Source organism: Crocodylus siamensis, chromosome 5 (genome assembly GCF_052110815.1).
Source record: "Crocodylus siamensis isolate JL-2025a chromosome 5, ASM5211081v1, whole genome shotgun sequence".
Classification (NCBI taxonomy): Eukaryota; Metazoa; Chordata; order Crocodylia; family Crocodylidae; genus Crocodylus; species Crocodylus siamensis.
In genome coordinates this window covers 74,773,179-74,788,461 of record NC_143399.1, presented here as the reverse complement: position 1 = coordinate 74,788,461, position 15,283 = coordinate 74,773,179, and the positions used below count along the sequence as shown (strand labels likewise).

At 40.8% G+C, this 15,283-nt stretch overlaps 1 protein-coding gene across 2 annotated transcripts in view; it reads left to right on the top strand.

The window, feature by feature from the left end:
* Window positions 1-15,283, top strand: part of PTPN3 (protein tyrosine phosphatase non-receptor type 3) — a 195,871-nt gene that overhangs the window by 54,590 nt on the left and 125,998 nt on the right. For both annotated transcript variants that reach the window (XM_090049138.1, XM_090049136.1), the window contains exons 9-11: window positions 1,330-1,418; window positions 7,804-7,867; window positions 14,525-14,694. In XM_090049138.1, coding sequence (XP_089905264.1) covers window positions 1,330-1,418; window positions 7,804-7,867; window positions 14,525-14,694 — 323 coding nt within the window. The remainder of the gene's footprint in view (window positions 1-1,329; window positions 1,419-7,803; window positions 7,868-14,524; window positions 14,695-15,283) is intronic.

The following is a 15,283-nucleotide window of genomic DNA, read 5'->3' as shown; positions in this document are numbered from 1 at the left end:
GTGATTGCATGGGTGGATCTATAATTTTGAAAAGGGGGTGCAGATGGTAAGTTGCATCATCACATATAAAAACATTTTTTCTCCAATTAAAAATAAACTAGGAGATTTACTAACACATTAGGAGTCTAGGGCTGTATTTTGCAGTTTAAGATTGAAGGAAAAATAAATTGAGCTTAATTGGAATGAGTTAAAAGCAATCTGCGGTGCTGTGAAATAGGAGCTTTATTACCAGGAACAGCTAACAGACAGCAGAATTGCAGAACAAAGGATAGCTTGATTGGTGGAACATCAAGACTGTTAAAAAGAAGAGAGGATTGTTAACAGCTGTGGAATGAAGAGTTTGGAATGGATCAGGTACATTGTATTGAGCCAGGAAATCGATTGACTCTCTCAGGACTGCCTGCTAGAAAAACCGCTGCCACTGCCAGGCAGCTGATTTTAAACTTTTTTGGGTGGAGCAGGAATTAAAGGGAGTGCAAATGCACCAATATACCCTCCTGGATCCATCCCTGGATAGATGTGCATAGAGACTGAATGTGATGCAGTATTAAAGCGGGTTTGTGATCCCACTCTTATGTCCAATTGCATATGTCAGTTCTGCATGAAATAGAACAGAAGATTCACTATGATGTGTCAGTCCAACCAGTCCCTTTCTTTCCATTTGACACAAGCGTTGTCTTGTTGAAATCACATCCTTGAGTACTGTCATTTAGGAATTAGTATAGTTTGGCAACAGTTTTACCGCTATTAAAATAATAGCAGCAGGGGTACCTAAAGAAAGTGCTTATTACAACTGTATGTTCTTAGTTTAGGAATTCCTTGTTAGGTGCTGGTTGGTAGGTCTCTTCTGGAACTGAAGAGAGGCATAACTTGCTGTGTCTTCCCAAAAACATTTCAGCATCAGGAAGCTGGGTGGGTATGTCATGGCTCATGAGCCATTAATGGGAGCAAGTACTATACATTCTTGTTTCCATTTAAAGTAGGAGAAAAAAGGAAGAGGAATTCTGTTTTTCCCTGCTGACCCAAAGAATACTGAGCACTGGTTTATGAGGTGGCATTATCAGTGTGATTTCTCTTAATGGCAAGACTTTTATAATACATTGTAGGTAAGATTGAGTTACAAATATCCATTAGAATAAATAGTGCAGAAACCTTACTCTTTCAGTTTTATGGCTTTTAGGTTATATTTTATGCTTGCTCTACCATGATTATGGGAAACCTATAAATGAATGCATAAGTAGAAAAAAATGAAAATGTCACAAACTGCTTCTGTATTCTTACTGTAGGTTTTTTGTTTTTTTTGTTTTTTGTTTTGTTTTTTTTTTGCAGGATCTACATAATCTCGACCTGATGATTGGAATTGCTTCAGGTGGCATTGCTGTGTACAGAAAATGTATTTGTACAAGTTTCTATCCCTGGTAAATGTTTACCTATTTTTAATACTTTTTATTAATCAAGTTTTACAAGTGTTCTTTTATCATTTTAAGTAACACTTCTGCTAAGGATGGAGAATTTTAAATTAACTTTTCTTGCTTAGTCCCTTGATTTCTCTCCTTTTTCTCCATACTGTAAAATTAATTTTTAATATTATGACCCATATAACTCAGGAGCAATGCAGTCATCTTAAAATAATAAAAGCATACCACACAATGACATTACATTTGTGTCTTTGTATTTTTAATATATGGTAAAATACATAGCTTGTTTTTTATCATGCTGCTCCTGAATTTTATCTTCTTCTCCATCTCTTGCTTCAATTAGTTCTAGCAATCTGAATCTCTAAGCATTTTTAGGCATCTAGTGTTTTTAAAAATATCAGACAGGTATTTTCTTTTTACCTCAAGCATTTCCTCCTCTTACAAATGTACTGGCTAGAGATCTGAGTGAGCAATATTTTTCAGTCCTGTACCAGGGAAGGTTTGAAATCCAATCTCACGTAATTTGATAAGGTTAGAAACAGAAGCTCTATGCAGCTGAAAAGGAGGGATGTCTAGCATCTGATAGCACTTTTGTTAATTGTGCACATTGTAGTCCGATCAATTATAGACATGCAGCTTTTACCACAATGCTGTAAACAACCTAAAGGAATGTGGAAGAGAATTAACACCAAGGCACTCCCAGACCAAGTTATACGTGAGGCTCTTCAACAATGCCTTACTAAGAGTCTCTCTGACCTATCTGATGACATCAGGGAAATCCAAGCCCACTGGGAGGAGCTTAAGAATGTCATTCACAAGGCATGTGCTGAGTCAAAGGCAATTGGATACTCCACTTACTGTCACCAGGATTGGTTTGCCAAGAACAATGAGGAAATCCTAGCACTTATCTATCAGAAGAGAGCCACGTTCTGCTATTGGCACAGTGAACCCTCTAACCAGCAAAAATGAGAGGCTTACCACTGGCTCAGTGCTGTAGTTCAGAAGAGGCTATAGGATATCAAGAACCAGTGGTGGCAAGTGAAGGCCATGGAGATCCAGAGTTTCACTGACCAACATGACATGAGAAGCTTCTTTCAAGCAAGAAAACTATCCATGGGCCACATTTCACTGGCCCAACTTCTTTGTGATCCCAGGATGGCTCCACCCTTCTCATGGACAATGTATCCATCAAGCAACACTGGAAGCAGCATTTCAAGTCTCTGCTCAACTGTGAGTCTGAGGTCTCAGCTGCCACCATCAAGTATCCAATAATAGAACATCTTGCTGATCCCCAATCCTTTAAGGAAGTCTGGCATGGTGCCAGGCCCAGATGGCATCCCCACAGAGGTCTTTAAAGCTGGTGGAACAGTAAAAATTTCACCAACTTCTCATCAAAATATGGGTTAATGAAGAAGTTCCACCTGACATATAGTGCCAACATTGTGACCATCTTCAAGAAAGGGGACAAGTCAGTGTGTAGGAACTACCGAGGCATGGCCTTTGTGTCTGCTACCGGGAAGATTCTTATTCGTATCCTTCTGAATTGCCTCCTCCCCCTTGCTGAAGATGGCTTTCCAGAATCCCATTGTGGCTTTAGACCATCTCGGGGTACACCAACATGATTTTTGTTGCACAGCGCAACTCTAGGAGCTGTTCATGGCATTCGTATGACCTAACCAAGCCCTTTGATTTGACTCTGTCAATCATGAAGCCTTATGGAAGGTGCTGGCTAGGTTTGGTTGTCCACTGAAGTTCATTAGTGTCCTCAGGATACTCTATGATGGGATGGGTCTGTCTCTGATCCACTGCAAAGAACTGTGGCAGTCCATTTACTATTTGTATTGGTATCAAGTAGGGTTGCGTCATTGTCCCAACCATTTTTTCTGTCTATCTTGCTGTGATTTTGATTCTCATCCATGACTGCCTTCCTCCCAGAATTGGGGTTGAGTATCAAATGGATGGTCAGTTTTTCAACATGTGGCGCCTTCACAGCAAAATGAAAGTTACCAAGACTGGCATCACTGACCTTCAGTCCATTGATGACTGTTATCCTTGTGCACACTGAGACTGATCTGCAGTCCACTTTTCTCAGGTGCCTATCACAGCCTGTGACTCTCCCTTAACATTGGGAGGACCAAGGTGCTCCACCAGCTTGCCTTGGCACAGCTGCCCCCTCCCCCCACAAATTACCTTTGGTGGAGAACCCCTGGAAAACATCAGGCATTTCTCATACCTTGACAGTCACCTCCCCTGTCAGTCAGTCTTGATGTAGAAATCAAATATAGGATTTGCTGTGCCAGCATATGCTTCAGAAAACTGCTTTGCTTTGCTGACCGAGATCTGCAGATGGAAACTAAGATCCTGGTCTACAAAGCAGGGGTTATCCCCATCCTCCTCTATGCATGTGAGACATGGGTGACATAAGAAAGCCATCTTGAACACCTGGAATCATTCCATCAACGTTGTCTCAGGAAGATCCTCCATATTAGATGGGAAGACCACTGCACCAGTGCCAGCATCCTATGTGCAGCTAACATAACCAGCATTGAGGCAAAGATCATAAAACATGAACTCCGCTGGACTGGGCACTGTGTGGATGGCTGACGCTCATCTCCTGAAGCAAGTCCTCTTCTCTCAACTTAGTCATGGTAAGAGGACTCACAGATGACAGAAGAAGTGCTACACCCTTCTTAAGATACACCCTGAAGACGTATCTTAAGAAGGGTGGCATCAACCCAACAAATTGGGAACTGCTGGCTGGTAACAGGTTTCAGTGGTACTGCACCATACATCAAGATACAGTCCACGTCAAAGAGAACTGTCTTGCTCAGGAAGCCGAGAAAGAGCAGAGGAGGAAAGAAAGCGCACAACATCCTGGCCAACAGTTGTCCCTTATCCCACCAGGCACCACATGTCATATCTGTCGAAACTTGCAGAGCATGGACTGGACTTCTAGAACTGGGGTGGGCAAAGGAGGGGACCGTAGGCTGTATACAGCCTACCAAATGATTAAATCTGTCCAATAATGGGGTGCCTGCCAGTGGATTGGATCTGGTCCGCAGCTGGTCCCACAGTGCTCCACATAGAAATAAGCGACTCCTGGAGCAGCCTGCACCTGCTGGCATGGCCCCAGCTATTGCACATAGGTTACTAGCAGGGCTGCACCCAGTGTGGCTGCTGCTTGGCTCCCATTGCCTCCAGAGGCAGTTTCTGCTATGGGTCAGGAGGAAGCTTCATCTAAGCGCCTCCTGTCCTAGTGTGCAGAGATCTGGCTCCAGCACCTGACTGCCTTTCACCCACTCTGCCTGTCCAGTGCAGGTGCCTGAGTGGGTGGAAGGCAGCTGGGAGCTTCAGCTAGGGTGCTTCTGCCCTAGCACATGGATGAGTTGTTGTGGAGGAGGCTGGGGGAGGGGGGTGATACCTCCCGCAACAACTCATCAAAACTCCCTATGTGGTCCCTGGGTCCAAATAACTGCCCACCCTGATCTAGAACCTCCCTGATATCCCCAGTTAATATTTTAAATTCACGGTGATTGCAATAGCATGCGTCAAAAAAGCTTATAAAATTGGTCTAGATTATCCTAAAATTCTTTAAAAGAGCGTCTCAGTTAACAAACACAAAACAAAACAAAGAAGCCTCCATAAACTCAATATAATATGAGTGAGAGGCTTTAGTGTTTCTCGTTTCTGACCTAGAATCATTCATTCAGAACTAATACTATGCACCCCAGTTCGTTGTGAAAAAATAGCATGCTATTCTATACTATATATACATTATATAGTATGAATTCAATGCATTTTGACATAAAAGGATATAAAACAGGATGCATTTCAGTCACATCCTCAGCATCTTTCACCTTAAGCTTACAAAGTTTTATGAGAGATTAAAATGGTTCACATGTTCCAACTGGTTGGGTTTAGATGTACTCAGGTGGAATAATGTAACTTTAAGTAACATTAAATGCCCCCAAAGGAAAGTTAAAATAATAGGTTGCTTAGATTATTGCTCTGTAAAATATCATTGTATCGAATATAATTTCATGTGGTTTAAGTTAACCAGGATTGGCAGAAACAGCTTAGAACTCAAGGTGGCAGCAAACCCTATGAAAGTGCTCAACAAAAACCCTGGGATAATAGTCTGCAATATTAAAGTGTGCTGTACTGTATGGAAGCAGCCAAAGGGAATAAAACTTTCAAGAAGGGAGGCAGTGCTATTACTCTTTGGCAAAAAATAAAATGACCAGTGTAATCTGCGTGAGAAAATAGCTGGCAGATCACGCAAGACTGCATGTGAGTTGTACTATATGTGTTCCTAAAAATGTAACTTCCCTTTGGATGCCTCACTGGGTTTTATCCACATTGGAAAAATCATGCTAAAAATGCTGATTGCTTTCCAATAATATTCAAATTAGGGTAGCTTATTTTGCAGATAAGAAACCTTACTTTCTAACCATAAAACCTACAGACTTCCTCTGAAATTTAGCTATAGTCCATATCATCACTAGCAAAAACAAAAAATATTTTGCCAAATTCTGCATTTTATTTGGATCTTGTTTTGGATGTAGTCTGTTTGGAAACTCATGAAATTTAAGTGGTTTGATGGGACATTGGAGTCATAAATGAAAATTTTTCATGAGTTGTTATGTTCTGTGCTAACATTCACTTTATTAAGAGTGTGACAGCAAATGAAAATGGTTGGAGATTAGTTAAATATGAATCAGTTCAACAATGTTCTATGCTTCTGGTACTTTCTACAGAAGTGTTGGCTTGGAAAGAGAAGGCAGCCATTCTTGGAGGGAGGAAAGGGTCAAATAAAAGTAAAATGAAGACACTGAGTCTACAAGGCTCATAGGAAAGCTACAGCAGCAGTGACAAAACAGTTTGTATCGCACCTGGATTCATGACTGGTTGGCATTACATAAAATAATTTTTTTAAAAGTCATTCTAAAATGGAGCAGGATTGAGTAGCCTATTGGCTAGAACCATCTCCCAAAGAGATTTTATCCACCTTGTTTGGAAGTGGTCAAAATCGACTCTAGAGTACTTGGTAATGGCATTATACAGCACAGGTCACTAGTGGCTTCCCCAGCTCAGCGTGAGGGAGGATGGGGCTGGTGGACAGTTGGCATTGGGCGCATGGTGTCAAGGGGCAGCAGAAGTAGCTGGTGGCTTGGCCATTAGGTTAGGAGCCACAAAGGGGCTGGCCTAAGGCAGTTGGGTCCTGAGAAGGTGGCAGTGACTCAGCAGGAGAGCATGATGGAAGGCAAGCATGTCAAGTGATGTGCCAGGCAAGCTAAGTGGTGTTGTGTGGTTCACCCATTGTCCTAGCTGAAATTTTTTTAAGTCCCACCTGGACATCTGGTTAATCCACTGTTGGTTCCTGTTGTGATGTGGACAACAGATAAACCTGGAGGGTTTGAAGAAGGTGGCTAGAGGGCAAGGAACCCAAATTCTACCCTGTGGAAGGTGGGGCCCACTCCCTAGTTTGTGGGGGGCCAGGGTGCACCTAAGTTCCCGTTTTTATCCTGTTATCAAGGTCTGAATTCTGTTTTTGTGCTCCCACTCGTGTAGATCATTACTTTATACCTGAGGTATCAAACACAACTCACAGGCTGGACACTACATGCAGTGCACATCCTGTGCCAGCCCCCTGTGCTGCATGCAGTGTGTGCAGGCAGTCCAGCCTCATGCACCAAGTGCAGTATGCACCAGTCCAGGGGCTCTCTATACCCACAATGCATGAGCTGGACCCAGTACTGCACATGGCACAGAGGGCCCAGGTTGTGGGCTGCATGTTGCACCCTGGATTGACCCCCTATGCTACATGTAATTCTGGGTCCAGCTTGTGTGTACAACAAGCCACAGGCTGGCACATGCAGCATGTGGGCTGGCCCTAGTACTCTAGCACTATTCAGTGGGTCAGTCCCAATCTAGCCCTTAGACTAGCCCAACCACCCTGGTTTGACAAGCCCGGTTTATACAATCTCAGTGCCCAAGGTAATAATCCTGTGTGTGGAGGCAGTGAACAGTTTCACTGAGTCTTTGCAAGTACAATATACTGGTTTATTAGGTGAAAATGATAACAGTGGGCTTCCTGCTTATGTTAATATTTAGATAGTAACTAATGAGAAATAAAAATGTTAAGAGATCCTCCTCTTCTTTGGCCAAAACTTCTGGTCCTTGTTGTTTTGATAGGTCAGTTAGCTGCTACACTGCGCCGAAGAGGCAGCTTCATTTTTTTATTATAAATGTTTAATGCTGTAATAGAACTAAAGATCTTTTAAGACTGACATTGCAAGTGCATCTGTTAGGTTTTCTTGGGCTAATTTTTTTTCCTCAGCCTTTGTGGATTGTTACTTAGTGTGATTTTGTTTTTGTTTTTTAGGGCAAATATATTAAAAGTTTCCTTTAAAAGGAAAAAGTTTTTTATACAGCAACGACAAAAACATGTAAGTAATTGCTCAGCTTTCTTTTCCTGTTACGTTTATCAGATTCTTTTCTAAATTCTTGTGACGTAGTCAGAGGAACCAGTAAATCAATTTTGTCCCTTAAGTTTAATGGGGAAGGGGAAGCTGGCTTTGTAGATATCCTTACTCTTTAATGTTTTGTTCTAGTTGACCACGCTTAAGGAGTTTCACCATATCTTTTCTTTTGCTGTCTCTGGTACTCATCTTTCTCCTTTCTGCTGGAGTCCCCTATTTCTTAACTCCACTCTACCTGTATTCATTCTTTCTGTCCACAACACCTTCCTCCTTAAAGGTTTGGGGAGGAGGGAGGCAGAGGAGTAGTTCTCCCTGTTCTGAGCGTTATCAGCTTTTGTTTTTTCCCCCTTCAACTTGCTAGAGGACTCTGCCCTTTTCTCTGCCATTTTGCTTGCTGGCCACCTGCCTACAGAATATTTCAGTGCAGCTGAGCCATTCGACAGCTGCTGAGCCTCTATAGAGGGACTGTCCCAGAGAACTTCTCTTTGAGGCACAGGGAGAAGTAAAAATTGTGACTTAAAGAGAAGGGTAGAGGGAATAATGAGTCTTTCCTGCAGTATATGGTAATATTTATAGAATATCCTCTAAGTTGGCAAATGAGGAAGGTACTGCAGATGGAACTAGTTGAGATAACTGAAGGCAGAAATGTCTGTATGTTCCCCCTGCAAACAAACCACCTAGTGATTTAATGCAGCATTGTCTAATGGCTTTGTAGGAAATCTGATGATTCCATTGTGTTTTAGTAAGATTGAATAGTGCCCCAGTTATCTAGTGGATAATAATAGTTGGGTAGTTCTTAGCTAGTAGTCGGGACATAGAAGAACTTCTGGACCCCGGTTAGGACCTGCAAAGCAACAGCCCCACAGGAAGTGTAAGTCATGGAGCTTTTTACTCTTGAGGTTTTCTTCCTCATGTTTTTGAACAGGGTGGTGGGTAGTGATCTTGTGCAGATGTCAGGGTCTGTGAGCTGTGTGTACATGTGTGTTCTGTGTTTTCAAAGATCCTGTCAGGGAAGTTTTGGATATTTTGGTTTCCACATGCCAAGCAAAATCTAAAAGTGGTTATGGTTGTGGTTGTTTCAGGGTATGGGCAGGCCTCTCAGAAATAAAGCTGTTATATTTTATGGAAAAGTAGAAAGGAAAGTCAAAATCTACTGACAATTGGTATCCGAGAGTTTGTAGTTCCAATTTCTACTCTTAAGTATTTGCAAATATTTGTCAATTTATGCAGATTAATTTCACCCTCTAGATGATTGATCAGCTGTTCATTTACTCATTTGGACTGATCCCACCTCGCAAATTAGTCACTTCAGTCATGAAATATTGTTTATGTTGCCTGCTTGGCTGAATGAATTATCAAATAATGAATAGCAAATATTCTTGTTCATATTTGAATGTCCCTGTTTCAGTGTAAGTATTGGCATTTCTCTGAAATGAGTTTCCAAAACGGGTATTCAAACAAAAAACCTGTCTGGGGTAAATGTTGACAAACAGTGGAAAAAAATAAAGGAAATGTGTGTGTTCCCTCTGAACAATTTATTGGAACTTGAGGGAATGCAAATTTCATTATCTACCAAGCTGTAGAAGTACAGATCAGTTTAAACAGATAGGCATGATGACTTCTTCACTACTGTCAAAAACAGTTAAATTACAAATTCTAGAGAGCTGTATCAACTCTGAAAAGGGCAGTGTTCTCAAAGTTCAGGCTTTTGAGAAGCTTTTTATCGTGTGGAAAAATGACAGAATTTGTAAGCACTGATTTATAACTTTCCCCATTGCTTAAGTTGTCATCTTCCCATGTTTGAAAGTAACAGGATAAAATCATAGCCATGCAAACAGCACCACGCTCTAGACCCTTAGGGAAAATAGGGCCAGCTGCATAACCTTTCAATATTTCTCATCATGCATTAAAAAAATAGACCAGATGCACTGTTAAATGTCCATGTATATCCTTCCTTGTCATATGTATCCCTCTCTGCCTACATGGAGCAATTAATCTTGCCCCCTAGAAGTTCTCATTGCAGTCCAACTATGCTGTGACTTGATGAAAGGGATGTGTCACTATAAAGAATCTGTTGTTTCATTGTAGGAAACCACATTCAGACTGGTATTTTCAATTTGACTTGGTTCTGGTTGGTTTGAGACCAGGAAAAGGCTTCTTCGTGTGACCTTAGAGCTGTCACCTGGAGTCTTATGCTCTTATTAAGGTCACCCATGGTGAACAGGCTTGAGGGGAGGTTTCAGACAAACTACAGTCTAACCCCAAGTGCTCAACAGCCGATCAGGTAGAAGATGATGTCAGGATCTCAATGGCTGTAAAGACAGAAGGAGGCTGCAGGAAGGTGTAGTTCTCCTGTCTTCTAGGTTTATCGCTTGCCACCTTGTCAAGTTCATGTGGTTGTTTCCATGCACTAGCTTCCTCACGTTAATCGAAGTCATGTCTAGGCTTCTACCACAGGAAATAACATGCTCTCCTGTACCAACTTGCAAAAGCCCTGCAGCAGTGGTCCAGTAGTGACAGATGAGATGAGTGAGTCTGGCAGTCTCCAGCCACAAATTGGAACACAGCCTATTGTAGCCTGATGGCTGTCTTGCACCTGGGTTGAAGCATGGGTGCAATTCTGTAATTGCTACCATGACTGAGCAGTCCTATTCAGGATCCTCTCTGCTCATCTTACATGGAGAAGGGGATAGAAAAGGTGTTGTAAACCTAGTCTGTCTTATCTGCTCATGGCTGGATAGCTGCATCCAGTGGGATCACTCTCTCTGCATTTGAAAGCATAAGATGGCAACACTTTTCACAACATGGAAGATTCGGATTTTGATGGATAACTAAGATGGTGAACAACCAGAAAGAGGAACTGCCATCATTTCCAGAAACTAGCGAGAGAGAGAGAGCTGCAAAGTCCATATGGTGAGTGAGATCAGACGACTGGATGATGGTCAACTAAGGGAAGTGGGTGAAGGCTACACTGCCTTCTGGAAGGGGAAACTGGACCACGATAGGTGTGTTCATAGCATTTGCTTCACCATCAAGAAACAGCTTGTCAGTCAACTTGCAGAACCGCCTGCGGGCATTGATGAACATGTTATGACCCTTCATCTTCAGCTCAGCAGCAACCAGTATACCACCAACATCAGTGCGTATTCCCCTACGATGATGTCAAAGAACAGAACAACCTTGACTAGCATTCTATCTAATGTTCCCAAGGAAGACAAGAACATTCTCCTTGGTGATTTTAGCTCTAGAGTCGGATGTGACTTGGAGCTTTGGAGTGGCACCGCTGGTAAGGATGGAATAGGGAAAGCCAACTGCAACAACACCCTTCTTCTGAGCAAATATTTGGCACATGGTCTTATCACTGACACTATCTTCAGACAGTGTGACAAATATAAGAACACATGGAGACACCCTCACTCTAAGTACTGGCAGCTCCTCAACTATGTTATTATTAGAACCCATGATTGAATGGATATCTGTATCACATGAGACATGCAAGGAATCAGTGACTGGTGGACACATTACCATGTCAGATCCATTATGAACATCTGATTCACTCAGAAATACTGTGAAAACAATCAAAGGCAATACGAAAGACTCTTAACACCAAAACTCTTTGAGACCTGGAGGTTTGTAAGGATTTCCATCATTGTCTCCTTGGAAAATTCTCTGCCCTCTCCACAAATGAAGGCATCATTGAGGAACTCTGGAAGGGGTTTAAAACCACTGTCCATATGGCTTGTTCTGAGTCCAGTGGCTATATTACCTGTTTTCACAAAAACTGGTGAAGTGAGAGTGGTGACAAGATCAAGCCAAAGAGATTCAACTCTTTGCTGACAAAAATGACATGCGTTTTTCCAGGCAACAAAAGCCATCTATGGCCCAACTTCCCACAGTCCTACTTTCTTGCAATTGCAGGATGGCTCAACGCTCCTCAAAGACGATGAATCTCTCCAAGTTAGGTGGAAAGAGCATGTTGAGGCACTCCTGAATTGTGAGTCAACCCTGGCAGATAATACCATCGAGTCCATCCCCCAGCACCTTTGAAAGAGGATCCCTTGCCAATTCTCCTGTCCTAGAGGAAGTCTGGCATGTCATCAAGGAAACCAAGAACAGCAATGCTACTGGACCAATTATGATCATGTTCCACCATACTAGAGTCTCTAAAAAATGTTAATGCAGAACTCTTAGGGCCAAGATGAAAATGTTACAAAAAATGACATGTTAATAGTCATTTTTAACTTGAATAAGGTGGAATAAGATCACACTCAGTTGTCTTAGATGTGAAATAAGATTTGGGTCTTAGTTTCTTGGTCAGCAAAAAGTGCTTTTTATTCAACTTTTTATATTAGTAAATAAGTAATATAAGAAAGCTGACTAGATGAGTGTGAAATGTTTAAAAACAGTTCACCTCTCAGGATGAGAGCAGTTATTTGAGTTTTCATCACACTGAGGGAGATTGTTTGAAAAAGTTTCAGTGGTAGTGAATAGGGAAGGAATGCACGTGCAGCTTGGCAAATTGGAATTTATCTTGTCCAATCAAGACTTCAAGTAGGGTAAATTTTATCCCTTGCTTTAGAACTGTGAGCATTAAGTACAGAACTAAATTGAAAGGTTCAAGCAAACAATTTTATGGCAACTTAAAACATTATTCTTGCTGAACAAAATTATTTGGATGTTTGTTTTTCCCTTCTCCACTGTTCTTCCACAGAAATGGTCTGATAACTTAAGCCATTTTTGAACAATGCAGCAGGCAGCAGGGGCTAGTTAAGATATATAAATTGCCATTAACATTTTACTCCTATGCTCTTTTTATGTAAGGGAAGAAATTCTTATCAGCTAAATTATCACAAAAAATGTTTACTTTCAATGTGATCTCTCTAAGAGAAATAGCTGTGGCTGAGTAACTTATGTCCTGGATGAAAGTTTAAACTCAATGTAATACATTTTACTAGTGTATAAATGGGTCATGGTCAAATATTTTAAAATGGATACATACAGAAGCATATATTAAGCTTGACCATAAAACAAATAAGACTGTTGTAGTGTCCATGTACAATATAAGGGCCAAATCCTGTTCACCTTCCACAGTGATTTACATACATATGATTAATGTGAGTAAAGCAATCGGCTTTTAAGTGGTTTGAGGATTTGGAATGTATCACAGATAAATAATCTCTCTGTAATGTTGAGTCTCTATGCGTATTTTAACAGGTAAACAATACTGTAATAATTGGGATCTAGCAAGTCTAGCCCAGTTGTTAGCTGAATGGTTGGAGGTGTCTGAAAGTCTGTCTCACAGTCACCTGTACCTATAAATGCTGATAGGCAAGTCTAACAAAGGCAACAGAAAGAATGGAATAGACTCAAAACGTAGTTTGCTGGTACCGTGTATGGCCTGTTACGATTGTGAGTAGGAAACAGAATGAAAACTGAAATTGGCAGACCAGAATTGGTGCTGGAAATTAGACTTGTTGGTGGACAAAATGAATGAACCACCTAAAAAAAAGAAAAGAAAAAAAAAGGCCCCTTACTGTGCTACTATGAGATATGGGATACCGGGCTAGATAGACCTGACCTATTTTGGTATATCTTATGTTTTTATGATTTTGGGAAAGAATCATAATATCCAGTGGGATGAGTGAATTGGTAAGCACAAACTCACCATCATGGTATCTTTGACACTATTGGGCCATTTAGTGGTCTGATCCTGAAAAATGTCTTTATAGGCTTGGGCAATAAAAAGAAACATTAGTACTTCTAGCTTCATCTAAATTCTACACAGCACCTAGAATGAGAGATTTGAGTCACTGCTTTCATCCTCATGTACTTTTTCCTTCCCTCCTTATAACGTTTCTTTCCTGTATCTCTTTGGGAATATGCCCTCTTTAAGTCTCAGGTTTAGCCAGGCAAAACTACATCCTTTGTAAGACTGTTTTCACTTTGCCTTGAGAGCTACTGGGAAAGAAGACCTTAAAGTAGTCTGACTCCTTGTCACATCTCAGCATAGCTGATGGGGACATGTGGTGTGTCTCTATTTCTTTCACAAGAAGGCTGCAAGTAAGAGAGAGAGTCTGCCCTTTTTTTAGGTTTGTTTGCTATTCTTTTCATTCTACTTGTTGTATTGTCTTCAAGAAAGTGGTATCTATGGTGCAGTTTGACTGGCTAATTCTCTTTTCCTGAAAATGGACAGTTATTATTACAATCTTTAGTACCAAAACACTATAAAAAAGGTGATGTTCCTAACTTTGAAGCGGGTTATTACACTGAATCTTATATAGAGATAGTTTTACTTAACAACTTCAGCTCTCTGGGCACATGGGTTACACAGATTCCATGACTATCAATGACATTTCACTTTAAGTGTTTAGAGAAGTGACTAAAACATTTCTGTTATTTCAAATTTATTCTCTGTCCATGTGGATTTTTATTACTTGGAGGTTAGTCCTAGGGGATCTGTCTTTTTTTTGTTATTCTATTGATTCTTTGCAGTTACTGTGGACTCTAGTCATCTGCTATAAATTGCTATTAGCTGTAAATCACCTTTAAAGTTTTAGATGAATTCTAATATTGTACTTACTATGGTTAATCTTCATTCATGCATAATGTTTCCTGTTGTTACAGAATGAAACCAGAGAGCATATTGTTGCCTTCAACATGTTAAATTACAGAGCATGCAAAAATCTGTGGAAATCTTGTGTAGAGCATCACACGTTTTTTCAGGCAAAGTCACTACCTCATGAAAACAAGATATTTTCTCATTACTGGACCTTGGGTTCTAGAAACCTAACAAAGTAAGTATCAGTGCCACAGTGCACTTTTTACTTGGAATGTAAAAATTCATATTCACATCATATACGTATTAAAGCTGGATAGGAACCAGCTTATAGAGTTATTGCCCATTTTCAAGCACTAACTGAGCAAATTGGCTCTTTTTATAGTTGGAAAGTCATTTTTATGGTGTGATGTTTACTTTGCACATGGGGCCAGTCTAAATTTATTTTGTGATTAACTAGTTAATTGTGTAATAATTGTAATGTGTAGCAGGGGCCTAAGTGTTGTACAAAGGTATAGGAGAACTTCTAGAAAAAAAACGAGGTAGCTAAACTGCTCCAAATTCCACTTCAGAAGGTGAAAGAGATTACTCTAGGCCAGGAACACTGGGGTTCTCCATAAGCAAAGCCCTTCAAGTATTTAATACAGAAATTTGGGAGATGCCTGTGTTAGTTGCCCAGCCTCAGAGAATGCTGACAAAGAACTGAGCATCTTCCAAGAGAATGGACTTCAGTGTTATCATCCAGTACTGGGTAATAGCAGCAGCAAATCTAAAATAATAATAATGATAATAATAATAATAATAATGATAATAATAAAGCAGGCAAT